Raw genomic sequence first — 27,900 nt, 5'->3', positions numbered from 1 at the left:
GATGCCTCCGTACAGCCCGGGAATCACCCCCTCTGAAAGGACGCCTCCGTACAGCCCGGGAATCACCCCCTCCGGAGGGACGCCTCTGTACAGCCAGGGAATCACCCCCTCCGGAGGGACTCCTCCGTACAGCCCGGGAATCCCCTCCTCCAGAGGGACACCTCCGTACAGCCCGGGAATCACCCCCTCCGGAGGGACGCCTCCGTACAGCCCGGGAATCACCCCCTCCGGAGGGACGCCTCCGTACAGCCAGGGAATCACCCCCTCCGGAGAGACGCCTCCGTACAGCCCGGGAATCACCCCCTCTGGAAGGACGCCTCCGTACAGCCCGGGAATCACCTCCTCTGGAAGGACGCCTCCGTACAGCCCGGGAATCACCCCCTCCGGAGAGACGCCTCCGTACAGCCAGGGAATCACCCCCTCCGGAGGGACGCCTCCGTACAGCCCGGAAATCACCCCCTCTGGAAGGACGCCTCCGTACAGCCCGGGAATCACCCCCTCTGGAAGGACGCCTCCGTACAACCCGGGATTCACCCCCTCCAGAGAGACGCCTCCGTACAGCCCGGGAATCACCCCCTCCGGAGGGACGCCTCCGTACAGCCAGGGAATCACCCCCTCCGGAGGGACGCCTCTGTACAGCCCGGGAATCACCCCCTCTGGAAGGACGCCTCCGTACAGCCCGGGATTCACCCCCTCCGGAGGAATGCCTCCGTACAGCCCGGGAATCACCCCCTCCGGAGGGACTCCTCCATACAGCCCGGGAATCCCCTCCCTGGAGGGACGCCTCCGTACAGCCCAGGAATCACCCCCTCCGGAGGGACGCCTCCGTACAGCCCGGGAATCACCCCCTCCGGAGGGACACCTCCGTACCACCTGGGAATCACCCCTCCGGAGGAACGCCTCCGTACCGCCCGGGAATCACCCCCTCCGAAAGGGACGCCTCCGTACAGCCCAGGAATCACCCCCTCCGGAGGGACGCCTCCGTACAGCCTGGGAATCACCCCTCCGGAGGGACGCCTCCGTACAGCCCGGGAATACCCCCCTCCGGAGGGACGCCTACGTACCGCCTGGGAATCCCCCCCTCCCCGGGTATTATGCTGGGAAGGCAGAGAGGGGGGCACAAGGATAACAAGAGAGGGGGTATTATGCTAGGGAGGCATGGAGGGCAGAGAGGGGGCTCTATTTGTGGGTTAGGAGGGGGGTATTATGCATGGAAGGCAGAGAGGGGGTATAATGCTTGGGAGATAGAGGGGCAGGCATGGAAGGCAGAGAGGAAAGGCAGAGGGGGTATTATGCTGGGAAGGCAGAGAGGGGCAGGCATGGAAGGCAGAGGGGCAGGCATGGAAGGCAGGCACGGAAGGGTCTGTATCGGTGGATTAGGAGGGGTGGTATAATGCTTGGAAGGCAGAGAGGGGCAGGCAGGGAAGGGGCTGTATCGGTGGATTAGGAGGGGGGTATTATGCTGGGAAGGCAGAGAGGGGCAGGCATGGAAGGCAGGGAAGGCTCTGTATCGGCAGCGGATTAGCAGCAGCAGGAGGTGAGTGCAGCTCTCCTGCTGACAGGCGGAATAGTCGGGAATAGAGAGCAGCAGAGTAACGAGCAGCAGCTTCCCCGCCTCCAGCCTCCGTGCTGCCGCTGCTGCCCCCTCCTCCCCCCCGGCCGGGCCCCCCCGCTGCCGCAGCTGCCGCCGGACGGATTATCCTGGATCGGGGAATTGTGCAGAAGCTGCTGCAGCTGCCGGCGCGGAGGATCTGTGGGGGTCCCGGGGGTGTCGGGGGGTCCCTGCTGCTGCTCCTCACTATGAGGGGGAAGGGGAGGAGAGCCGACCTGACGGATTCCAGAGATCTGGACGGATCGTACGATCAGCTGACCGGTGAGTCGCTCCGATCCGAGGGAGATCGCAGCATCTGGGGGGAGGGGGGACGGATCGCGCAGTCTTGTGAGCATCGGCCGATCTTCCTGGAGGAGGGGGGGGAGAGGGTCAGCAGCAGCTCCCAAACTTCATACAGAGCGAGGGGGGGGGGGGGGGGGGTAGCAGGGGGACTCTAACTATATCCTACCAGGGGGTCTCCGACTATGTAATGCTAGGAGACTCTTAACTATTTGTGACATGATGTCATGTGGCAGTTTTAGCAGCGATTGCTTTACATATACATTGTACTATCATATTATTATTATGTATTTATATAGCACTGACATCTTCTGCAGCGCATTACAGAGTACATAGTCATGTCACTGACTGTCCCCAGAGGAGCTCACACGCTAATCCTACCATAGTCATAGTGCAATGTCCTACCATATTATTATTATGTATTTATATAGCACTGACATCTTCTGCAGCACTTTACAGAGTACATAGTCATGTCACTGACTGTCCTCAGAGGAGCTCACACTCTAATCCTACCATAGTCATAGTCTAATGTCCTACCATATTATTATTATGTATTTATATAGCACTGACATCTTCTGCAGCGCATTACAGAGTACATAGTCATGTCACTGACTGTCCTCAGAGGAGCTCACAATCTAATCCTACCATAGTCATAGTGTAATGTCCTACCATATTATTATTATGTATTTATATAGCACTGACATCTTCTGCAGCACATTACAGAGTACATAGTCATGTCACTGACTGACCTCAGAGGAGCTCACACTCTAATCCTACCATAGTCATAGTCTAATGTCCTACCATATTATTATTATGTATTTATATAGCACTGACATCTTCTGCAGCACGTTACAGAGTACATAGCAATGTCACTGACTGTCCTCAGAGGAGCTCACACTCTAATCCTACCATAGTCATAGTGTAATGTCCTACCATATTATTATTATGTATTTATATAGCACTGACCTCTCCTGCAGCACTGTACAGAGTACATAGTCATGTCACTGACTGTCCTCAGAGGAGCTCACAATCTAGTCCTACCATAGTCATAGTCTAATGTCCTACCATATTATTATTATGTATTTATATAGCACTGACATCTCCTGCAGCACATTACAGAGTACACAGTCATGTCACTGACTGTCCTCAGAGGAGCTCACACTCTAATCCTACCATAGTCATAGTCTAATGTCCTCCCATATTATTATTATGTATTTATATAGCACTGATATCTTCTGCAGCACTGTACAGAGTACATAGTCATGTCACTGACTGTCCTCAGAGGAGCTCACATCATAGTCATAGTGCAATGTCCTACCATATTATTATTATGTATTTATATAGCACTGACATCTTCTGCAGCACTTTACAGAGTACATAGTCATGGCACTGACTGTCCTCAGAGGAGCTCACAATCTAATCCTACCATAGTCATAGTCTAATGTCCTACCATATTATTATTAAGTATTTATACAGCACTGACATCTTCTGCAGCACATTACAGAGTACATAGTCATGTCACTGACTGTCCTCAGAGAGGCTCACACTCTAATCCTGCCATAGTCATAGTCTAATGTCCTATCCTATTATTATGATGTATTTATATAACACTGACATCTTCTGCAGCACATTACAGAGTACATAGTCATGTCACTGACTGTCCTCAGAGAGGCTCACACTCTAATCCTGCCATAATCATAGTCTAATGTCCTATCCTATTATTATGATGTATTTATATAGCACTGACATCTTCTGCAGCACATTACAGAGTACATAGTCATGTCACTGACTGTCCCCAGAGGAGCTCACACGCTAATCCTACCATAGTCATAGTGTAATGTCCTACCATATTATTATTATGTATTTATATAGCACTGACATCTTCTGCAGCACATTACAGAATACATAGTCATGTCACTGACTGTCCTCAGAGAGGCTCACACTCTAATCCTGCCATAGTCATAGTCTAATGTCCTACCATATTATTATTATGTATTTATATAGCACTGACATCTTCTGCAGCACTGTACAGAGTACATAGTCATGTCACTGACTGTCCTCAGAGGAGCTCACAATCTAATCCTACCATAGTCATAGCCTAATGTCCTACCATATTATTATTATGTATTTATATAGCACTAACATCTTCTGCAGCACAATACAGAGTACATAGTCATGTCACTGACTGTCCTCAGAGGAGCTCACAATCTATTCTACCATAGTCATAGTCTAATGTCCTACCATATTATTATTATGTATTTATATAGCACTGACATCTTCTGCAGCACAATACAGAGTACATAGTCATGTCACTGACTGTCCTCAGAGGGGCTCACACTCTAATCCTACCAAAGTCATAGTCTAATGTCCTACCATATTATTATTATTATTATGTATTTATATAGCACTGACATCTTCTGCAGCACTTTACAGAGTACATAGTCATGTCACTGACTGTCCTCAGAGGAGCTCACACTCTAATCCTACCATAGTCATAGTGTAATGTCCTACCATATTATTATTATGTATTTATACAGCACTGACATCTTCTGCAGCACTGTACAGAGTACATAGTCATGTCACTGACTGCCCTCAGAGGGGCTCACTGTCTAATCCTGCCATAGTCATAGTCTAATGTCCTACCATATTATTATTATGTATTTATATAGCACTGCTATCTTCTGCAGCATATTACAGAGTACATAGTGATGTCACTGACTGCCCTCAGAGGAGCTCACACTCTAATCCTGCCATAGTCATAGTCTAATGTCCTACCATATTATTGTTATGTATTTATATAGCACTGACATCTTCTGCAGCACTTTACAGAGTACATAGCCATGTCACTAACTGTCCTCAGAGGAGCTCACACTCTAATCCTACCATAGTCACAGTCTAATGTCCCACCATATTATTATTATGTATTTATATAGCACTGACATCTCCTGCAGCACATTACAGAGTACATAGTCATGTCACTGACTGTCCTCAGAGGGGCTCACAATCTAATCCTACCATAGTCATAGTCTAATGTCCTACCATATTATGATTATGTATTTATATAGCACTGACCTCTCCTGCAGCACTGTACAGAGTATATAGTCATGTCACTGACTGTCCTCAGAGGAGCTCACAATCTAATTCTACTATAGTCATAGTGTAATATCCTACCATATTATTATTATGTATTTATATAGCACTGACATCTTTTGCAGCACATTACAGAGTACATGGTGGTCATGTCACTGACTGTCCTCAGAGGAGCTCACAATCTAATCCTACCATAGCTATAGTGTAATGTCCTACCATATTATTATGATGTATTTATATAGCACTGACATCGTCTGCAGCACTTTACAGAGTACATAGTCATGTCACTGACTGTCCTCAGAGGAGCTTACACTCTAATCCTACCATAGTCATAGTCTAATGTCCTGCCATATTATTATTATGTATTTATATAGCCCTGACTAGTGTTGAGCTGAAATTTTCGTAATTTTGCGTTTCCTTAATTACGGATGTGAATTTTGCTACTACGACACGAATTGGTAATTCTGTAATTGCCATACAAATCATAATTCAAAATTCCGATTAACGTAAAATTTCGTAATTTTGTGTTTTCTATAGAAACAAAGTAATTTAATTACAAAAATGGATGTAATTTTGTTTCTAATAGTAATTATGCACATTTAGGTAATGACTAAACTCAGGAAACTCACCCATTGATTGCAATTACTGATAATGCAAAGGTCCCTGCACATGCTGTCACTTTAAATGTATCAGGAGGCTCTATCTGCAGACAATACTAATGCTGCGTACACACTGGCGACTATGGTCGTTTGAAGCAGCTCATTAACGATCGTTCCGCCGACAATCGGGGAAAGAACTTTACCCAACGATCATTAAGACGAACGACAAAAGAACGACATCGGGAAGATGGAAATATCCAACCTGACAGATCGTATCTACCGACAATCGTTACAAAACTATAGTGTGTACAGACATCGGCCAAGAACGATCGTTACAAGGGCCAATGCGCCTGCGTTGAATTCTGCCCAGCTTCAGTACTTCCTTTGTAGCGCGGCCGTAAAGATTGTTACATTGCTCATTTCAATTAAACTTTGTTTTTAAGTTAACAATCATATATTTGTATCTATTGTAACTCCATGTCAGTGTTTTTTTTTTTTAAATTTTATATTAATATGTACGCAACATTTCCTTCTGATCGTTCTTTTCTGCGAGAACTATCATTAAAATGTGTATGATGATCGCTGCATCCCATCGTTGCATTCCAATCTTTCCAATATCGTTCGTCTGGTAACTATCGTTCTTTGCAAACGAAGCATTAGACAGGTGCTCTTTGCCATGGTGGCTTAGCAGTCATGCATGCTGAGACACTTGGTTTGGGGCAATGCAAAGGTCCCTGCACGTGCTGTTGCTTTACATGTATCAGGAGGCTCTGGACTGGAATCTCATTTTGAGAACGGACGTATTTTCGTGTTAAACATGAAAATCTGATTTGTTTGTGTTACGTAAACGATCGTAATCATGAAATTCCTCAAACGCGAAATGTTGCATAATTTCAGGAAATTCGTGATATTTTGATTACAGCCATAATCGTAATTTCGGGAATTACGCAAAATTTTGCGTAATGGTTATTAGGTGACTGAACTCATCACCAGCCCTGACCTCTTCTGCAGCACGTTACATAGTACACAGTCATGTCTAAAATCAATCCTCCTTCCTCCACACATGCTGCAATTATCACCCTGCTCTCTACAAAGAAGTCCAGGTATTTATACAGATCTATGCATGCCTGAGAGAGAGACGCGGGGTGGGGGGGGGGGGGGGGGGGGTAACTTTCATAAACTAGTGGGCGTGAGTATTGCCATTGGTAGAATAATATTGAACTATCTCGTTTCTTATCGTGTTCTCACACTGAGCTTCCCGGTAACCACACACTGACAATGTCGCACGCCAATCTCCTCGCCGGCACTGTCCTCGCTATGCACGTTACTATGGAACTATATAAACAATCAGCGTAGTTCTTTCCCTCTCCTCCCCCATCCATAGCAGCAGGACGCAGCGCTCATCTACCAGCAACGCGTCCGTACAGCACTCGGCCCCAACCATCGCCTGCGTCCCGATCACGGCATTCATCTTACGTGTTTAACCGATTTTATACCGGCCACATTGCAGTCCATTTAACCGTTGAGTGCCCACGATCACATCGCACTCCTTCTGTTTAGTTCTAAAGAGAAACAACCAATGACATTCTCCGCTGTGATCTCGCAATCTGATTGGATTGTCCGGTTGATCGTGTGAAGGAATTGGTGTCATCTGTCACTTTAATGAACTGATGAGATCGCTCTGCTGTGATGACTGCAGACTGTGGAAATCGTTCTCTAATCTCTTGTTGTTGAGGAATTGGAGCTGTCGGTAGAGGGATCTGTCATTTCGCGATTATAACGATCAGCATTCTTCTGTCCGCCTGCGGCGGAGGACTACAATGCCCAGCAGGCTGCACAGGCTCTGGTAGTTCCCCTGAGGCCAGATAAGGCCTGGCTGACATGATGGCGGTGACATTCATCTGAGCGCTGCGCAGGTGGGAATTTGCATACACCTACAGACGCCAGAGACAGCGTGGAGCAGCCTTAAAGGGACAGGCGCTTCGCTGGGGAACGCTCTGTGCTAAAGCCTTAAAGGGGAAGGTGCATCGCTGGGGAACGCTCTGTGCTAAAGCCTTAAAGGGGAAGGCGCATTGCTGGGGAACACTCTGTGTTGTGGCCTTAAAGGGGAAGGCGCGTGGCTGGGGAACACTCTGTGTTGTGGCCTTAAAGGGGAAGGCGCGTCGCTGGGGAACACTCTGTGTTGTGGCCTTAAAGGGGAAGGCGCATCGCCGGGGAACGCTCTGTGTTGTGGCCTTAAAGGGGAAGGTGCATCGCTGGGGAACACTCTGTGTTGTGGCCTTAAAGGGGAAGGCGCATCGCTGGGGAACACTCTATGTTGTGGCCTTAAAGGGGAAGACACGTTGCTGGGGAGGCTCTGTATTGTGGCCTTAAAGGGGAAGGCACGTCGCTGGGGAACGCTCTGTGCTAAAGCCTTAAAGGGGAAGACGTGTCGCTGGTGAACGCTCTATGATAAAGCATTAAAGGGGAAGGCGCGTGGCTGGGGAACGCTCTGTGCTAAAGCCTTAAAGGGGAAGCTGCGTCGCTGGGAAACACTCTGCGCTAAAGCCTTAAAGGGGAAGGTGCGTCGCTGGGGAACTTATCATGCCTAAACTGAGTTTAGGCGTGATAAAGAGCTTTTCACCAGCGTGCTAACTGTTAGCACCGCTTTGTGAATCAAGCCTTCTGTGTTGTAGCCTTAAAGGTGAAAGTGTGTCGTTGGGGAACACTCTGTGTTGAGGCCTTAAAGGGGAAGGCGCATTGCTGGGGAACACTGTGTTGTGGCCTTAAAGGGGTAGGCGCATTGCTGGGGAACACTGTGTTGTGGCCTTAAAGGGACAGGTGCATCGCTAGGGAACTCTCTGTGCTAAAGCCTTAAAGGGGAAGGCGCGTCGCTGGGGAACGCTCTGTGCTAAAGCCTTAAAGGGGAAGACGTGTCGCTGGTGAACGCTCTATGATAAAGCCTTAAAGGGGAAGGTGTGTCGCTGGGGAACGCTCTGTGCTAAAGCCTTAAAGGGGAAGGCACGTAGTTGGGGAGGCTCTGTGCTGTGGCCTTAAAGAGAATCTGTATTGTTAAAATCGCACAAAAGTAAACATACCAGTGTGTTAGGGGACATCTCCTATTACCCTCTGTCACAATTTCGCCGCTCCTCGCCGCATTAAAAGTGGTTAAAAACAGTTTTAAAAAGTTTGTTTATAAACAAACAAAATGGCCACCAAAACAGGAAGTAGGTTGATGTACAGTATGTCCACACATAGAAAATACATTCATACACAAGCAGGCTGTATACAGCCTTCCTTTTGAATCTCAAGAGATCATTTGTGTATTTCTTTCCCCCTGCAGCTATCTTCCACTGAAGTGTCAGGCTGTTTCTTCCTGCAGAGTGCAGACATCTCTGCCTGTATGTAATTCCTCAGTATGTGAAAGCCCAGCCAGCTCAGAGGAGGATTTATACAGCTTGTAAAAGATAATAGAGCAGAGAGAAGCTGCACTAATCTAAATAACACACAGGCAGTGTGCAGAGAGGGGCTTGGAGGGGGGCGTGCATCACAGAACCACAACACTGAAGAACTTGGCAGCCTTCCAGACACAGGCTGACAAGTCTGACAAGAGAGAGATAAGTTGATTTATTACAGAGACTGTGATAGTACAAAGTGCTGCAGTAAGCCAGAACACATTAGAATAGCTTTTGGAACTTGTAGGATGATAAAAAACAGGATGCAATTTTTGTTACGGAGTCTCTTTAAAGAGGAAGGCACGTTGCTGGGGAAGGCTCTGTGCTGTGGCCATAAAGGGGAAGGTGTGTCGCTGGGGAATGCTCTGTGCTAAAGCCTTAAAGGGGAAGGCATGTCACTGGGGAGGCTCTGTGTGGTGGCCTTAAAGGGGAAGGCGCGTCGCTGGTGAACGCTCTGTGTTGTGAGTTTGCCTCGGAGGGCCTCATGTTTATGTGTTCCGATTTATGTTATAATTTGCAGGCTCTCCCCGCAGAGTCGTGCAGCAGATTTCAGGAACGCGGGTCGGTCAGTGATACGCAGGGGGCGTTCGGCAGCACACATACCTGTCTGACCGTCACACTTATAGGACAACTGCAGTGAGAGGCATATGGAAGCTGCCAAATGTATTTTCTGTTAAGGCGGACCTGAACTCAGAACTTCCTCACTGCTCTAAATGATAAGCAACAGCATAATATGCTTTAAAAAGAAACATTCCTTTGTTACAGCTGATACAAATCCTGCAATAAATCTGCAGTGTGTCTATTTCCTGCTTTAATGGAAGCAGACATATTGTTAACATTCTGTGCTTTTAAATGAGCTTATCTGCCATGGCAGTCAGCTGACACAGGGGAGAGATCAGATTACAACTTGTGATTAGTCACAGATGAGGAGGCATTAGACAGGCTCAACTCTCTAAATACATACAGGGTGGATTTCTCTACGTTTTCCTTCTGTCCTGTGCAAGAGTTCAGGTGCACGTTATTATTATTATTATTATTTAGTATTTATATAGCGCCGACATATTACGCAGCGCTGTACAGTGTATATATATATATCTTGTCACTAACTGTCCCTCAAAGGAGCTCACAATCTAATCCCTACCATTGCCATATGTCTATATTATGTAGAGTAAGTACTGTAGTCTAGGGCCAATTTAGGGGGAGCCAATTAACTTATCCGTATGTTTTTGAATGTGGGAGGAAACCGGAGTGCCCGGAGGAAACCCACGCAGACACGGAGAGAACATACAAACTCTTTGCAGATAGTGCCCTGGCTGGGACTCGAACCAGGGACCCAGCGCTGCAAGGCGAGAGAGCTAACCACTACGCCACCGTGCTGCCCACGTTAAACAATATCTGTTGCCTGGCAGCAAATACTCGGTTGCAAATCCTTTGCAGTCAGTTACAGTTGAAGTCTGGAACTCATAGACATTAGCGATGTCACCAACATCAAATTTTCTGTTCGCAAATGCAAATTTGCCGCAAGTGGGCATATGGGCAGGCAAATTCCAAAACTACAGGGACTGTTTCTGGCCACAAAAGTGATGGAAAAGTTGTTACAAGGGGTGTAACCCCTGGACTGTGGCATGCCGGAGGGGGATCCAGGGCAAAAGCCTCACCAAAAATTACAATACAGAGTTGATGCAGAGCCCTGTTTTAATCTCCAAAGGGCAGAAATCACATTACATTCCTAAATGTGTGATTTACCGTATAGTTTTGAATGCAGGATTAGCATCTTTGTCACTTAATACACTCAGACCAGTTGCTGTTGAAATGTGATTTTTATGGTGACAATCCCGCTCAGTTGTTATGGCCATGCCTAATGTTTTGCTATCTCTCTGATGGGTTTGTCTTGCCATTGCCCAGTGATGGCTCGCTTCACTGATAGTGAGTGACAGCTCTTTGGATCTCATCTTGAGAGTTGACAGCAACAGATCCCAAATGCAAATAGCACACTTGAAATGAACTCTGGACCTTTTATCTGCCCATTGTAATTGTGATAATGGGGGCATAGTGCACACCTGGCCATGGAACAGCTGAGAAGCCCATTGCCCCATTACTTTTGCTGCCTTAACAAGTGGGAGGCACATAATATGCAAACCGTTGAAATTCCTGCATCGTTCACCTGATTTGGTTGTAAATACCCTCAAATTAAAGCTAAAGGTGGCCATACACTGGTCGATTTGCCATCAGATTCGACCAACAGACAGATCCCTATCTGATCGAATCTGATCAGAGAGGGATCGTATGGCTACCTTTACTGCAAACAGATTGTGAACCGATTTCAGCCTGAAACCGTTCACAATGGTGGTGCCGCCGCTCCCCCCCCCCGCCGCATAAATTACCTGCTCCGCTGGCGCGACTCCCGGGTCTCTCTCCGCTCTTCTCCGTCTCCGCTCTGGTCTCCGGCTCCAGCATGCTTCACTTCTTCCTGCCCGGCAGGAAGTTTAAACAGTAGAGCGCCCTCTACTGTTTAAACTTCCTGCCGGGCAGGAATAAGTGAAGGCATGCCGGAGACCAGAGCGGAGAAGAGCGGAGACGAGCGGGGGCAGTCGCGCCGGCGGAGCAGGTAATGTATGCGGGCTCTATTGCGTCGGTCGTCGGGCACTCGAACGCCGCTAGCGATGCGCTCTTCACCCGCGGGCGATCGACGGTAATTTTCCGCACGGCGCGATCGATGGAATCGGACGAAATGAATCGAAATTCGGCATGTAACGCGAACGATTGGCAGCAGATTCGATCCCAGTGATCGAATCTGCTGTCGAAACGGCGGTAAATCGGGCCAGTGTATGGCCAGCTTAACAGTCTGTAGATAAAGTTATCAGGATGAATACCGTGGCGCCCCAATTTACTGAGCGTAAGTTGCTGCTGTGTAGGGATGAATCCTCACATCCAAGTAGTCAATGTAATAGTAGTGTTTCACAGCGCAGATATACTCTTCTTAATAGTGTATTATTATTATTATTATTATTATTATTTAGTATTTATAGAGCGTCGACATATTACGCAGCGCTGTACAGTGTATATATATATCTTGTCACTAACTGTCCCTCAAAGGAGCTCACAATCTAATCCCTACCATTGCCATATGTCTATATTATGTAGTGTAAGTACTGTAGCCTAGGGCTAATTTTAGGGGGAGCCAATTAACTTATCCGTATGTTTTTGGAATGTGGGAGGAAACCGGAGTGCCCGGAGGAAACCCACGCAGACACAGAGAGAACATACAAACTCTTTGCAGATAGTGCCCTGGCTGGGATTCGAACCAGGGACCCAGTGCTGCAAGGCGAGAGAGCTAACCGCTACGCCACCGTGCTGCCCTCGTGTATAGTGTGGTATAGTGTATCTCTCCACTTCACCACCTGTGTGCACTCAGCGTGCGAACAAAATGAACAGGGATGCTTTCAGTGGATAGTAAAAGCTCATTTCTTTCTGGATAAAAGCAGTACAGGCAATACGAGGTGGGCACTTCTAGAGGGTCCTAATCCACTTAGGACCCTCCCTGGCTTGTTACGCTTCCCACTGTATGTGGTACTCCTGCCTCCGTGCTGCCCGCTCTTGTCCCGACTAGTTTCGGCGTTTGCCGTCATCAGGAGATAAACGTTTAAAGTGGAGAGATATACTATTAAGAAGAGTATATCCGCGCTGTGAAACATTACTATTAGTCTGTAGATGAAGCACATCGTGTTCATTTCATTTCAAATACATTGTGGTTGTGTATAGAACCAAAAATATTAGAATTGTGCCGCTGTCCCAATATTTATGGACCTGACTGTATAACGCTACAGGGGGGTGGGGGTGTATTATGCTGTATACAGTATATAACGCTACAAGGAGGGGGTGTATTATTCTGTATATATAACGCTACAAGGAGGGGTGTAGTATTCTGTATATATAATGCTACAGGGGGGTGGGGGTGTATTATGCTGTATACAGTATATAACGCTACAAGGAGGGGGTGTATTATTCTGTATATATAACGCTACAAGGAAGGGTGTATTATGCTGTATATATAATGCTACAAGGAGGGGATGTATTATTCTGTATATATAACGCTACAAGGAGGGGGTGTATTATGTTGTATACAGTATATAACGCTACAAGGAGGGGATGTATTATGCTGTATATATAATACTACAAGGAGGGGGTGTATTATGCTGTGTATATATAACGCTACAAGGAGGGGGTGTATTATTCTGTATATATAATGCTACAAGGAGGGGGTGTATTATTCTGTTTATATAACACTACAAGGAGGGGGTGTATTATTCTGTATATATAACGCTACAAGGAGGGGGTGTATTATGTTGTATACAGTATATAACGCTACAAGGAGGGGATGTATTATGCTGTATATATAATACTACAAGGAGGGGGTGTATTATGCTGTATATATAACGCTACAAGGAGGGGGTGTATTATTCTGTATATATAATGCTACAAGGAGGGGGTGTATTATGCTGTATATATAATGCTACAAGGAGGGGGTGTATTATTCTGTATATATAATGCTACAGGGGGGTGTATTATTCTGTATATATATAACGCTACAAGGAGGGGGTGTATTATTCTGTATATATAATGCTACAAGGAGGGGGTGTATTATTCTGTATATATAATGCTACAAGGAGGGGGTGTATTATTCTGTATATATAATGCTACAAGGAGGGGTGTATTATTCTGTATATATAACACTACAAGGAGGGGGTGTATTATTCTGTATATATAATGCTACAGGGGGGTGGGGGTGTATTATGTTGTATACAGTATATAACGCTACAAGGAGGGGATGTATTATTCTGTATATATAACGCTACAAGGAGGGGTGTATTATTCTGTATATATAATGCTACAAGGAGGGGGTGTATTATTCTGTATATATAACGCTACAAGGAGGGGTGTAGTATTCTGTATATATAATGCTACAAGGAGGGGGTGTATTATGCTGTATACAGAATATAACGCTACAAGGAGGGGGTGTATTATGCTGTATATATAATGCTACAAGGAGGGGGTGTATTATTCTGTATATATAACACTACAAGGAGGGGGTGTATTATTCTGTATATATAACACTACAAGGAGGGGGTGTATTATGCTGTATATATAATGCTACAAGGAGGGGGTGTATTATTCTGTATATATAATGCTACAAGGAGGGGGTGTATTATTCTGTATATATAATGCTACAAGGAGGGGGTGTATTATTCTGTATATATAATGCTACAAGGAGGGGTGTATTATTCTGTATATATAACGCTACAAGGAGGGGGTGTATTATTCTGTATATATAATGCTACAAGGAGGGGGTGTATTATTCTGTATATATAATGCTACAAGTAGGGGTTGTATTATTCTGTATATATAATGCTACAAGGAGGGGGTGTATTATTCTGTATATATAACGCTACAAGGAGGGGTGTAATATTCTGTATATATAACACTACAAGGAGGGGGTGTATTATTCTGTATATATAATGCTACAGGGGGGTGGGGGTGTATTATGTTGTATGCAGTATATAACGCTACAAGGAGGGGATGTATTATTCTGTATATATAATGCTACAAGGAGGGGGTGTATTATGCTGTATATATAACGCTACAAGGAGGGGGTGTATTATTCTGTATATATAACGCTACAAGGAGGGGTGTAGTATTCTGTATATATAATGCTACAGGGGGGTTGGGGTGTATTATATTGTATACAGTATATAACGCTACAAGGAGGGGGTGTATTATGCTGTATATATAATGCTACAGGGGGGTGGGGGTGTATTATGTTGTATACAGTATATAACGCTACAAGGAGGGGGTGTATTATGCTGTATATTTAATGCTACAGGGGGGTGGGGGTGTATTATGTTGTATACAGTATATAACGCTACAAGAAGGGGGTGTAGTATTCTGTATATATAACGCTACAAGGAGGGGGTGTATTATGCTGTATATATAACGCTACAAGGAGAGGGTGTATTATTCTGTATATATAATGCTACAAGGAGGGGGTGTATTATGCTGTATATATAACGCTACAAGGAGGGGGTGTATTATGCTGTATATATAATGCTACAAGGAGGGGGTGTATTATTCTGTATATATAACGCTACAAGGAGGGGGTGTATTATGCTGTATATATAACGCTACAAGGAGGGGGTGTATTATTCTGTATATATAACGCTACAAGGAGGGGTGTATTATTCTGTATATATAATGCTACAAGGAGGGGGTGTATTATTCTGTATATATAACGCTACAAGGAGGGGTGTAGTATTCTGTATATATAATGCTACAAGGAGGGGGTGTATTATGCTGTATACAGAATATAACGCTACAAGGAGGGGGTGTATTATGCTGTATATATAATGCTACAAGGAGGGGTGTATTATTCTGTATATATAATGCTACAAGGAGGGGGTGTATTATTCTGTATATATAACGCTACAAGGAGGGGTTGTATTATTCTGTATATATAATGCTACAAGGAGGGGGTGTATTATTCTGTATATATAACGCTACAAGGAGGGGGTGTATTATTCTGTATATATAACACTACAAGGAGGGGGTGTATTATGCTGTATATATAACGCTACAAGGAGGGGTGTATTATTCTGTATATATAACGCTACAAGGAGGGGGTGTATTATTCTGTATATATAACGCTAGAAGGAGGGGGTGTATTATGCTGTATATATAACGCTACAAGGAGGGGGTGTATTATTATGTATATATAACGCTACAAGGAGGGGGGTATTATGCTGTATATATAACGCTACAAGAAGGGGGTGTATTATGCTGTATAAGCTGCCAGAACACGGCTGCATCTGTCGCCTCTCTATTGTTTCCCCAATGCCGTCTATTGAAAGGAGATTAAATATTTAAGGCACACCTGTAGTGATCACAAAACATTCCGAGTGTATCATCCGCGGTCTGCTTTATTACTCTACATCTCCTTCATTAAATCCGAATGTAGATGTCCCATCAAATAACTCAGCACAGCCATTTATACCTAATCCTCTGGCAGCAAAAGTGAGTACACCTCTGAGTGAGGAATGCCACACTTCTGCCCACAGTGTGACTAGTCTGTGTCCCCCCATTATTCCCCAGCACTGCTGTATCTCTCCTGGGCATGGAGGTCACTAGAGGGTCACAGGTCACCACTAGAAGCCTCTCCCCTCCTCCATGATGAAGCTGGCGGATGATAGAGACCTTGTGCTTCTCCCCCTTCCATATGAGGACCCCCCACAGATACTGATAGGGGTTCAGGTCTGGAGACACGCTTGGCCAGTCCGGCACCTTCACCCTCAGTGTCTCTAGCAAGGCTGTGGTTGTCTCTGGAGGTGGGTTTGGGGTCATTATCATGCTGGAATACTGCCCGGCGTCCCAGTCTCTGAAGGGAGGGGCTCATTGTCATTCAGTATGTCACAGTCAGGGATGCTTGGACACACCCAATCCCAGATTCAGTGGTTTCCATCATGGCTCCACCCACTTCTGGATCAGCCGGGATCGTAATTATGGATGGGAGCGGAATTCCGAATTTGCATGCGGTCACAAGACGAAACTATGCATTACATCCGTAATTACGAGTTGGAATCCGCCGACTTTAGCGGTTAATAGCAAAGCTACCGTATGTGCCAGAAACACCAAACAGTGGGAACAAGAGGAAAAAATACAAAAAGATCTTATAGTTTTGAGAAAATCGATTTGAAAGTTAAAATAGGAAAAAAAAGTATACATTTAGATGGGGTGAAATGACAGATAATGTATTTACCATTGGTAGTGTAAATTTACATACATCAAAAGAAAGCGCAATGAATTTCCTTACGGGGTCCGTATGTAGTGCGTACCCACCCCCTGGAAACCCCACTGGAGCTGCAGCGCTTTGGCCAGGAATCGCTATACAGCCGCAATATGCCTGTATAAGATCCCTGGCAACTTTACCTACTTTTTTAAAACTTTTTTTTTTTTACGTTCAGAGTGTGGGAAATAATAAAAAAAAAAACCTTGAGCGTCTTAACCCCTTGTCCCCCATGCAGGCTGAGATAGCCGGAATGCGGAGCTCCGGCTGAGTTGGGCTTTGCACCCTGAGCTATACCAGCCCGCATGGTCCATAGTATGGGGGGGGGGGCTCTGGGGGGATGGGCGGCATCTTTAAATTCTGGTTCCAAGGCTCCTCATTGGTTCCCCATTGGATCAGGAGGATCCCCATTGGCCTGTTAAGGAGCCAATGGGGAGCCTTGGAGCCAGAATTTAAAGATGCTTTTATCTCTCAGCTACACTTATAGCTGAGAGCTGTGCGGGGAGTGGCGGGGAATGGTGGTGTGTGGCGATTTTCATTCAGCTTAAGAAGCTCGCAACATTAGAGGATATTGGCGTGGGAACTTTTTTTTTTTTTTTTTAAAGGTACAGGTAAGTATTTCTGGATAATTAAGAATATTTTTTTGTTGTTGTGTTTTTATTTCACTTAACCCTTTGTGGAAATGGGTAAGGTGTACTATGTACCCCTATACACATTTCTCCTGTGAGGGGGGTGGGCATCTGGGGGTGTCCTTCTTAAAGTGGACACCCAGATGCCACCATGAACCCCCTACCCAGGGCATCGGCGGCCCCTACCTCCTCCTGGGGCACCGGAGGTGGGGAAGAGCCCCTTGTCCATGGACTGGACAAGGGCTCTGTGAGGGGGGGGGGGAAGGCTTGGCCGCCCCTCTCCCCCGGAGCCCCCCATACCATGGACCATGCGGGCTGGTATAGCTCAGGGTACGAAGCCCCAGTCAGCTGGGGCTCCGCATTCTGTCTCAGCCTGCATGGGGGACAAGGGGTTAAAAAGGCTTGGGAGGGGGGACCCCACGCCATTTTTTTTAAATTCCCACACTCTGAACATAAAAAAAAAGGTTAAAAAAATAGGTAAAGTTGCCAGGGATCTTATACAGCCATATTGCCGCTGTATAGCGATCCCTGGCCAAAGCCACTTCCAAGGGGTCGGTACGCTCCAGTGACAGTAAAATGTAGATATTCGCTGATCGCTGCTTCTTGCGGAACAGACAGTAGATAGCGGCAAAATTCCTCGATCTTCACAGAGGAAGTTATTTGGTGTGTTTGCGCTGGAATCACTGGCTTTCCTCTGCAGCTTCGATCGCCACCGCTCATACGGAGAGAATCAATATCTGACGCTTCTCCCAGGATAATGGACACGCTCAGGTGATAATGACTAATGCTGCACCTTCCCAGTGTATTGTTACTGAACGCCAAGAATCCTGCGAATGGCAGAGATATCACACAATGCCCGGAGACCAGCACGCCATCACAATTCTTCTATGCCAAAAATCCTGAGACTGGCAGAGCTATCGTACAATGACCGGAGACCAGCACGCCATCGCAATTCTTATACGCCACGCATCCTGCGAATGGCAGAGCTATCGTACAATGACCGGAGACCGGCAGGCCCTCGCCATTCTTATACGCCACACAAATGTCCGGAAAGTTAGTTGTAACTCAGATATTATTAGTGACCTAGCTGGTGGCGGTTGCCCCAGAGCGCAATGCTATGCTGTGCAGGGCGTGTAACAGTCATTTATACCCCAGATAGATTACATCTGCCTCTGAGTTATTTGGAGGAGGGGGAATAGTACTTATCGCACCCTGATACATCCCAGTTATTTCTATTTTATGCAGCTTTGGAATGGAGCTATCAGACAGCCCCGTACCATGTATTTGTATTTTCGCTCCCATGAAGGAATCTGTGCTGACATGAGAAGTGATCTCCTCCTTCTGTCGGTCGGTTTGCAGACATGAAGATACGGCTTCTGTTATGAGGATATTCAGCGTTTAGCGAGTAATTCTGTCCGGCCTGCGCTGGGATTTTCTGTGCCGCTTTGATCATTCGCTTCAGAGAAGAACGAGCCTCTCAGATAAAACTGAAGCGATCGGCCGTTCCGCGCAGAAGAAAGAAGCCATTTCAGTGACAGCGGCAGATGAATCTCTGCTCCTGTACTGGCCACAGTCTGCCTGCCTTAAAGGACAACTTAACTGAGAGGGATATGGAGGCTGACATATTTATTAAACAATGCAGATTGCCTGGCTGTCCTGCTGATCCTCTGCCTCTAATACTCCCAGCCATAGCCCCTGAACAAGCATGCAGCAGATCAGGTGACTGAAGTGTGACTGGATGAGCTGCATGCTTGTTTCAGGTGTGTGATTCAGACACTACTGCAGCCAAATAGATCAGCAGGACTGCCAGGGAACTGGTATTGTGTAACAGGAAATAAATATGGCAGTCTCCATAATCCCTCTCACTGCAGTTGTCCTTGAAAGCTTATTATGCTGTTGCACATCTTTTAGAGCAGAGAGGAAGTTCTGAGTTCAGGTCCACTTTAAGACGCCCATTAACTGTGCGATTTATACCGAACAATTGTATTATCAATATGAACATTCAGTTGGAGATAATAGATTGTATTTATTGGATCCACAGCATTAAACAATCCAACTTACGATGGTCTATGTGAGCTCTAATCATCTGAGAAGTATCCACCATGACAATCAGCCATTTTATCTAGAGCCGGATTTACCATAAGGCAGTGTAGGCACGTGCCTAGAGGCGCCTGATGGTGGAAAGGCGATCAGTCCCCTCCCCCAGCACCTCCCTCCCTCCTTCCCTAGGCAGAGTCCCGAGCAGAGTGTAAATGGGAGGTTACACACCCAGCTCTCGGCATTCCACTGGCGAGATCTCCCTTTAGCTGCAACTCTGGCTATGTAATACTTTGGGGCACCTCTATCTACTTACTATTGAGTGTACCTCTGGCTACATAATACCTGGGGACACCTGTAGCTACCTATGACGTGCAAGGGAAGTGAGGGAGAAGTGACAGTTGGGCCAGCCAGTACACTTGCAATGCGGTTCAGTGGGTGTCTGTAGGTGCATGGAGGGTGCCAGGACATCTGTGCCTATAGGCTCCTGTGAATGGAGGGCGGAGTCTAGGGTGCCAGGACATCTGTACCTATAGGCTCCTGTGAATGGAGGGCGGAGTCTAGGGTGCCAGGACATCTGTACCTATAGGCTCCTGTGAATGGAGGGCGGAGTCTAGGGTGCCAGGACATCTGTACCTATAGGCTCCTGTGAATGGAGGGGGACTGCCAGGACATCAGTGCCTATAGGCTCCTGTGAATGGAGGGGGAAGTCTAGGGTGCCAGGACATCAGTGCCTATAGGCTCCTGTGAATGGAGGGCGGAGTCTAGGGTGGCAGGACATCTGTGCCTATAGGCTCCTGTGAATGGAGGGCGGAGTCTAGGGTGGCAGGACATCTGTGCCTATAGGCTCCTGTGAATGGAGGGCGGAGTCTAGGGTGGCAGGACATCTGTGCCTATAGGCTCCTGTGAATGGAGGGCGGAGTCTAGGGTGGCAGGACATCTGTGCCTATAGGCTCCTGTGAATGGAGGGCGGAGTCTAGGGTGGCAGGACATCTGTGCCTATAGGCTCCTGTGAATGGAGGGCGGAGTTTAGGGTGCCAGGACATCTGTGCCTGTAGGCTCCTGTGAATGGAGGGCGGAGTCTAGGGTGGCAGGACATCTGTGCCTATAGGCTCCTGTGAACGGAGGGCGGAGTCTAGGGTGGCAGGACATCTGTGCCTATAGGCTCCTGTGAATGGAGGGCGGAGTCTAGGGTGCCAGTATATCTGTGCCTATAGGCTCCTGTGAATGGAGGGCGGAGTCTAGGGTGCCAGGACATCTGTGCCTATAGGCTCCTGTGAATGGAGGGCGGAGTCTAGGGTGCCAGGACATCTGTGCCTATAGGCCCCTGTGATGTAAATCCAGGCCTGATTTCATAAACCACTTAAAAGCACACCTGAGACAAATAAACGTGTTTGTGGAAATGAACAGAGGCGCCAAAAAGATAAAAGTAGCTAAACTTTAAAAAAATTGGGGGAGGCAGTGGTGGACTTACCTCCTTAAAGCAGACACAAAAATAGGCTGATGATCTATCAACAAGCAAATTTATATATATATATATATATATATATATATATATATACGCTCCAGAGGATCGTAGCAACGCATTTCGCTGGTGTGGCCCCGCTTTATCAGGCAATAGGGGATGGAGCATACAGCAACAAATATCTATGTCTCATCCTAGCGCCTCTGTACATAGGAGTACATACTGCACTATATCGGGCTCTCAGTGTTCAAATAAAAGTGTTTATACATCCCTGGGGCCTCCTCCAGCCCCCTCCAGGCCGCTGGCCCCCTCGCCGTCCTCCTAGGCTGCTGCGATTCTCTCAGTCGGAGCGATCTGTGTCATCGGGAGCGTGATGGTGACGTGATTGCGCTGTATGCCTCGACTGGCTGCGACTGAGGGAGTTACCTCAGGAATGCAACGTGGTTAAAGAAACGTCCGATAATGCGATTATCTGAGATCTATTGGCCACCAGCTCCTCTCTATTCACACAGCACAACCACTGATAATACGGTAGGACATTAGACTATGACTATGGTAGGATTAGAGTGTGAGCTCCTCTGAGGACAGTCAGTGACATGACTATGTACTCTGTAAAGTGCTGCAGTAGATGTCAGGGCTATATAAATACATAATAATAATATGGTAGGACATTAGACTATGACTATGGTAGGATTAGAGTGTGAGCTCCTCGGAGGACAGTAAGTGACATGACTATGTACTCTGTAATGTGCTGCAGAAGATGTCAGTGCTATATAAATACATAATAATAATATGGTAGGACATTAGACTATGACTATGGTAGGATTAGAGTGTGAGCTCCTCTGAGGACAGTCAGTGACATGACTATGTACTCTGTAAAGTGCTGCAGGAGATGTCAGGGCTATATAAATACATAATAATAATATGGTAGGACATTAGACTATGACTATGGTAGGATTAGAGTGTGAGCTCCTCTGAGGACAGTCAGTGACATGACTATGTACTCTGTAATGTGCTGCAGAAGATGTCAGTGCTGTATAAATATATAATAATAATATGGTAGGGTATTAGACTATGACTATGGTAGGATGAGAGTGTGTGCTCCTCTGAGGACAGTCAGTGACATGACTATGTACTCTGTACAGTGCTACAGAAGATGTCAGTGCTATATAAATACATAATAATAATATGATAGGGCATTAGACTATGACTGTGGTAGGATTAGAGTGTGAGCTCCTCTGAGGACAGTCAGTGACATGACTATGTACTCTGTAATGTGCTGCAGAAGATGTCAGTGCTATATAAATACATAATAATAATATGGTAGGACATTAGACTATGACTGTGGTAGGATGAGAGTGTGTGCTCCTCTGAGGACAGTCAGTGACATGACTATGTACTCTGTAATGTGCTGCAGAAGATGACAGTGCTATATAAATACATAATAATAATATGGCAGGACATTAGACTATGACTATGGTAGGATTAGAGTGTGTGCTCCTCTGAGGACAGTCAGTGACATGACTATGTACTCTGTAATGTGCTGCAGAAGATGTCAGTGGTATATAAATACACAATAATAATATGGCAGGACATTAGACTATGACTATGGTAGGATTAGATTGTGAGCTCCTCCTCTGAGGACAATCAGTGACATGACTATGTACTCTGTAATGTGCTGCAGGAGATGTCAGTGCTATATAAATACATAATAATAATATGGTAGGACATTAGACTATGACTATGGTAGGATTAGATTGTGAGCTCCTCTGAGGACAATCAGTGACATGACTATGTACTCTGTAATGTGCTGCAGGAGATGTCAGTGCTATATAAATACATAATAATAATATGGCAGGACATTAGACTATGACTATGGTGGGATTAGAGTGTGAGCTCCTCTGAGGACAGTCAGTGACATGACTATGTACTCTGTACTGTGCTGCAGAAGATGTCAGTGCTATATAAATAGATAATAATAATATGGTAGGACATTGCACTATGACTATGGCAGGATTAGAGTGTGAGCTCCCCTGAGGACAGTCAGTGACATGACTATGTACTCTGTACAGTGCTGCAGAAGAGGTCAGTGCTATATAAATACATACTAATAATACGGTAGGACATTAGACTATGACCATGGTAGGATTAGAGTGTGAGCTCCCCTGAGGACAGTCAGTGACATGACTATGTACTCTGTACAGTGCTGCAGAAGAGGTCAGTGCTATATAAATACATACTAATAATACGGTAGGACATTAGAATATGACCATGGTAGGATTAGAGTGTGAGCTCCCCTGAGGACAGTCAGTGACATGACTATGTACTCTGTACAGTGCTGCAGAAGAGGTCAGTGCTATATAAATACATACTAATAATACGGTAGGACATTAGACTATGACTATGGTAGGATTAGAGTGTGAGCTCCTCTGAGGACAGTCAGTGACATGACTATGTACTCTGTAATGTGCTGCAGAAGATGGAGAAGGAGACCGTATTATATAATGCACATTCCTGGGAAGAGATGGGCCAGTTGCACAGCATGTGTAAGGTGGTAGTATTAGATAATGCTGATTCCTGGGTGGAGGGAATGATCAGACGATGCTCACAAGGCAGGTGATCTGTGTCAGGTATTTCCTGCAATAAAGGGATGCTGCAGTCACTCCTCTTGCATGCTTACATGTGCTGCTGCTTGATGGAAATGTGAGATGTGAATTTGCTGCCCTGGCTTGTTCCTCAGGTTCTGACAGAGGTGGGTTATAACTGCCTCTCTTGCTGATGATTTGTTGGGTGACCGCACTGGTTACATTTGCAGCACGGTTTGGTGGCTGGACCTGCTCTGAGAATCAGTAATATGATGGTTAACACTGTGCCGATGTGTCAGAGGAGGAGAGGAGCAGTACTCCGCCTTGCTTCACTGTAGGCCTCTGTCACAGGTATGGTACAATGCATCACTGTACAGTGATGGTCACTGTGCCGATGTGTCAGAGGAGTAGAGGAGCAGTACTCCGCCTTGCTTCACTGTAGGCCCCTGTCACAGCAGTGGTACAATGCATCACAGTACAGTGAGGCTCTGGGTCACCATGACGATGTGTCAGTGGAGGAGAGGAGCAGTACTCCGCCTTGCTTCACTGTAGGCCTCTGCCACAGGTATGGTACAATGCATCACTGTACAGTGATAGTCACTATGACGATGTGTCAGAGGAGGAGAGGAGCAGTACTCCACCTTGCTTCACAGTAGGCCTCAGTCACAGCAGTGGTACTATGCATCACTGTACAGTGAGGCTCTGGGTCACCATGGCGATGTGTCAGTGGAGGAGAGGAGCAGTACTCCGCCTTTCTTCATTGATAGCAATGTAGTGGATGGTGTTTGACATGCAATTACTGCTCAACGGCTGCCTGAGAGACATGACTTCTGGTGGTTTTTCTTTGGTTTACTTTCAGCAAAGGAACATGTTGTGGCTCTGATTACTGGCGGTGTAATGTTAAGAGGCCCTGTCACTTGTGCTAGGCTGGAGGTTTGTGTTGTGAGTAAACAAGAATTGTAGTAATTTCCCGATGAGGCCTCTGACGCAGTTTTTAGCGAGGATGACTCTGGTTGTGTGGTCTGATGTTCTTATGACTTGATGGGAGCCTCCATTGTCACACAGGAGCAGATGATGAATGTACAATGTGATCTGTACCTGCCGGCAATAGATGGAGATGATTGTAATGTGTTGTATGACCACATGTGGTCAGATTGTCACACAGAGTGGATAGCGGTCCTGTGGTCCAGCATGTGGTCTCTCCTGAGTATGCGGCACAGCGCACATCACTCTGCACAGGATACAGGCAATAGATGGAGATGATTGTAATGTGTTGTATGACCACGTGTGGTCAGATTGTCACACAGAGTGGATAGTGGTCCTGTGGTCTCCAGCACATGGTCAGGATACAGGCGGGAGACTGAGGGCCTTATTCAATTCAACTTCTCCTGAGTGATAAATAAATTGCCTTTTCTGTTTCAAAATGTAAACATAACACAGTTAGTAATATCACTGATCACAATCATCTCCTAAGAATTAAAAGAATAAAAAAATGAAATAAATAAATAGAAAAAATATGACACTTTTTTTTACATTCTAATTGTGCATCTTGTCAAGTTAACGTAAAATAACATTCTCAGGGCTGGTGCACACGGAGCGGCTTTTTCAGCGTTTCTGCAGCCGCTTGCGGCTGCGGATATGCTTGGGTAATGTACAGGGCCGGATTTGTATTCTTTACCGCCCAAGGCCACTGTCACCAGCCACCCCCCTTCAGTATAGGTAGTAAGATAAGCCTCCCCCCTTCCCTCCAGTATAGGTTGCCAGATGACTCCCTTTTCAGTATAGGTATCCAGCTCACCTTCACCACGCAGCAGTGTCAATGTCACTCATTTCTCAGCTCGTCTCCAGTGCGGAAGCTTCCTCTTCCTTTCCGTCTCCAATGCTGCCCAAGTTAATAGCCACCAGCCACAATGCAAATGTGCACAGAGAGCAAGGTGGCCGCTGCACAGGCAGCTAGCAGCAGAGTACCGCGGTCAGGTGCTCGCCTGATCTCCCTGCATTGCAGGATTTACAAGCTTGCAAATGCTGCACCAGTTTAGCCTGCTGCTTTAGTGCCCTTCCTCCTGTGGTGCCCTAGGCCATGGCCTAGGGGGCCTTGGCTTAAATCCGGCCCTGGTAATGTATCTCAATGGGGTGGTGCACACCAGAGCGGGAGGCGTTTTGCAGAAACGCATACTCCCGGGCTGCTGCAGATTTTGGATTGCGGATGCATTTTTGCCTCAATGTTAAGTATAGGAAAACCGCAAACCGCTCTGAAACACGCCAGTTCAGAGAGGTTCTCCAGGCGTTTTTGTTACAGTAGCTGTTCAGTAACAGCTTTACTGTAACAATACATGAAATCTACTACACCAAAAACGCTTCACAAAACCGCAAAATGCTAGCTGAAACGCTACAGAAAAAGAAGAAAAAGCGTTTCAAAATCTGCTAGCATTTTGCGGATCTGCTAGCGGTTTTTGGTGTGCACCAGGCCTAAGTGTCTCATAAGGTGTGATTGAACTGTCGCCTTTTATTTAAGTTAAGATTAAATTCTTGAGTCTGAAAACAGATTAAGGAAAATGTAAAAATCAGAAAGAAAGAAAGAAATAATACTATTATACAGAAAAGAAAACAACAACAACAAAAAAGAACAATTTTATTTTTTTCCTCTTTTTTTTTCTTTTCTTTTCACTTTAATTTGATTGTTTTTCTTTTGATTGTTAAGAAATGATGTCAATTTCCGGTATTTGTCAATGTCAATAAATAATGTAAACAAAAAACAAATAAAATAAATAAATAACGTCAATAAAGTTGTTTTAAAGAGAAGGAGAAACATTATCTCCTCAGAGAAAGCGTAGGAGAAAAGTGAATTGATTGAGAAGAGAGGGGATTGCAATATGGCTGGGAGGAATCGGCTGTTTTGATGGTATTTTAATATCTTGTGCTGGGAAGTAGAAGCTTAGGGAACAGTCATTTTAGCCTGTTTGCCACTCCATGCAGATATCATACAGCCAGAGCTCTGGCACAATCAAGCCAACTTTCTAATATACAACATTTGTTCTGCATAACGTTTGTATGAAATTTGCATGCAAGCTGGAAGTATTTGCATCTCAGTGACAATCTCTGGTGTCTTCCTCGCTGTATATTGAATAAATCAGTAACACAATGTTTTCATGCATGACTTGCATATGAGTATTTCCTGGACATTGCTGAATTCTATGTGTATTCTGCTCACAAACGCTGCTCTTTAAAGGCTTGTCAACGGCTTGTCCTATACAGATGTTTATTGTTCACAATCGTGTATGTTTTGGGGTTTATTATGCAGATTTTATATTTTGTCATTTTACTGCTGTGACTGGAAAGATGAAGAATTATTACAAAACAGCTACTTACCTGATACGACTGTCTGGCCTGCTATACAGGAGTTATTAGTGTGATTATAGATGTGTGACTTGTACCGTATGGGACATTATTGTGTAATCGATTGTAATTGCAGCCATGTGTCTGTAAGATCCACATCCACCAGGGTGTTCTGGTCTCTGGGATGAGCTTGTATCTGATGTGAAATGGGCATATACACTATATAAGATGTGTGCCATAGTTTTAAAGAGAACCAGAGATGAAGCAACCTCATGTATTTTACCTTATAAATCAGTGGGAACATGACAGTAAACACCTAATCTGCTCTTTGTTACATTGTTCTCTGTTTAATTTGCCTGTTATCACCTCTAAGATAAGAATCCCGACTAAGCAGTCGGTCTGGCTTTGCTACAGAATAATTATAGCTGAGACTGTGTTCTTTGCTGTCTTCAAGTCCAAGCCTGCCCCCTGCTGGCTTTGCTCAGGAATCATTATAGCTGAGTCATTATAGCAAAGCCAGAATCAATGCTCAGTCCGGGATTCTTATCTCAGCTAGATAACAGACACTTTTAGCAGTGAGGATGGAACAGAGAGCATGGTAAATGTTTTCTCTAATGTTCCCACTGATTTCTATGGTAAAATACACAAGGGTGCTTCGTCTCTGGTTCACTTTAAGCTGTTTAAAGGGGAACTATGGTGAAAATGTTTAAAATGTAAAATATGTGCCAACATATAAATATAAGAAGTACGTTTTTTGCCAGAATACAATGAGCCATACATCACTTTTCTCCTACGTTGCTGTCACTTACAGAAGGTAGTACAAATCTGACAGAAGAGACAGGTTGTGGACTAGTCCATCTCTTCATAGGGGATTCTCAGGGATTTATTTATTTTCAAAAGCACTTAGAGAATGGCAGTTGCTCCGTCCAACTGCTAAAAAGCTGTGTACCGAGTAGTGTTGGGCGAACAGTGTTCGCCACTGTTCGGGTTCTGCAGAACA

The 27,900-nt window shown here is 45.7% G+C and overlaps 2 protein-coding genes across 3 annotated transcripts in view; both read left to right on the top strand.

The window, feature by feature from the left end:
* The first annotated feature begins 1 nt into the window (after position 1).
* LOC137535898 (uncharacterized) lies at positions 2 to 1,129 on the top strand. Its single transcript, XM_068257772.1, has one exon. It carries the CDS (start codon positions 2 to 4, stop codon positions 1,127 to 1,129), a length of 1,128 nt encoding a protein of 375 aa, XP_068113873.1.
* A 365-nt stretch (positions 1,130 to 1,494) lies between these two features.
* Positions 1,495 to 27,900, top strand: part of KCNIP2 (potassium voltage-gated channel interacting protein 2) — a 606,670-nt gene continuing 580,264 nt past the window's right edge. For both annotated transcript variants that reach the window (XM_068258786.1, XM_068258784.1), the window contains exon 1: positions 1,495 to 1,873. In XM_068258786.1, the coding sequence (XP_068114887.1) occupies positions 1,801 to 1,873 (73 nt within the window). In that variant the 5' untranslated portion in view covers positions 1,495 to 1,800. The remainder of the gene's footprint in view (positions 1,874 to 27,900) is intronic.

Source organism: Hyperolius riggenbachi, chromosome 10 (genome assembly GCF_040937935.1).
Source record: "Hyperolius riggenbachi isolate aHypRig1 chromosome 10, aHypRig1.pri, whole genome shotgun sequence".
In the NCBI taxonomy this organism is placed as follows: Eukaryota; Metazoa; Chordata; class Amphibia; order Anura; family Hyperoliidae; genus Hyperolius; species Hyperolius riggenbachi.
This window is presented reverse-complemented; position numbering and strand designations above follow the sequence as displayed.

Bases quoted from the DNA above. Each gene is read 5' to 3' on its own strand.
- LOC137535898 (XM_068257772.1), top strand. From the start codon at position 2: ATGCCTCCGTACAGCCCGGGAATCACCCCCTCTGAAAGGACGCCTCCG.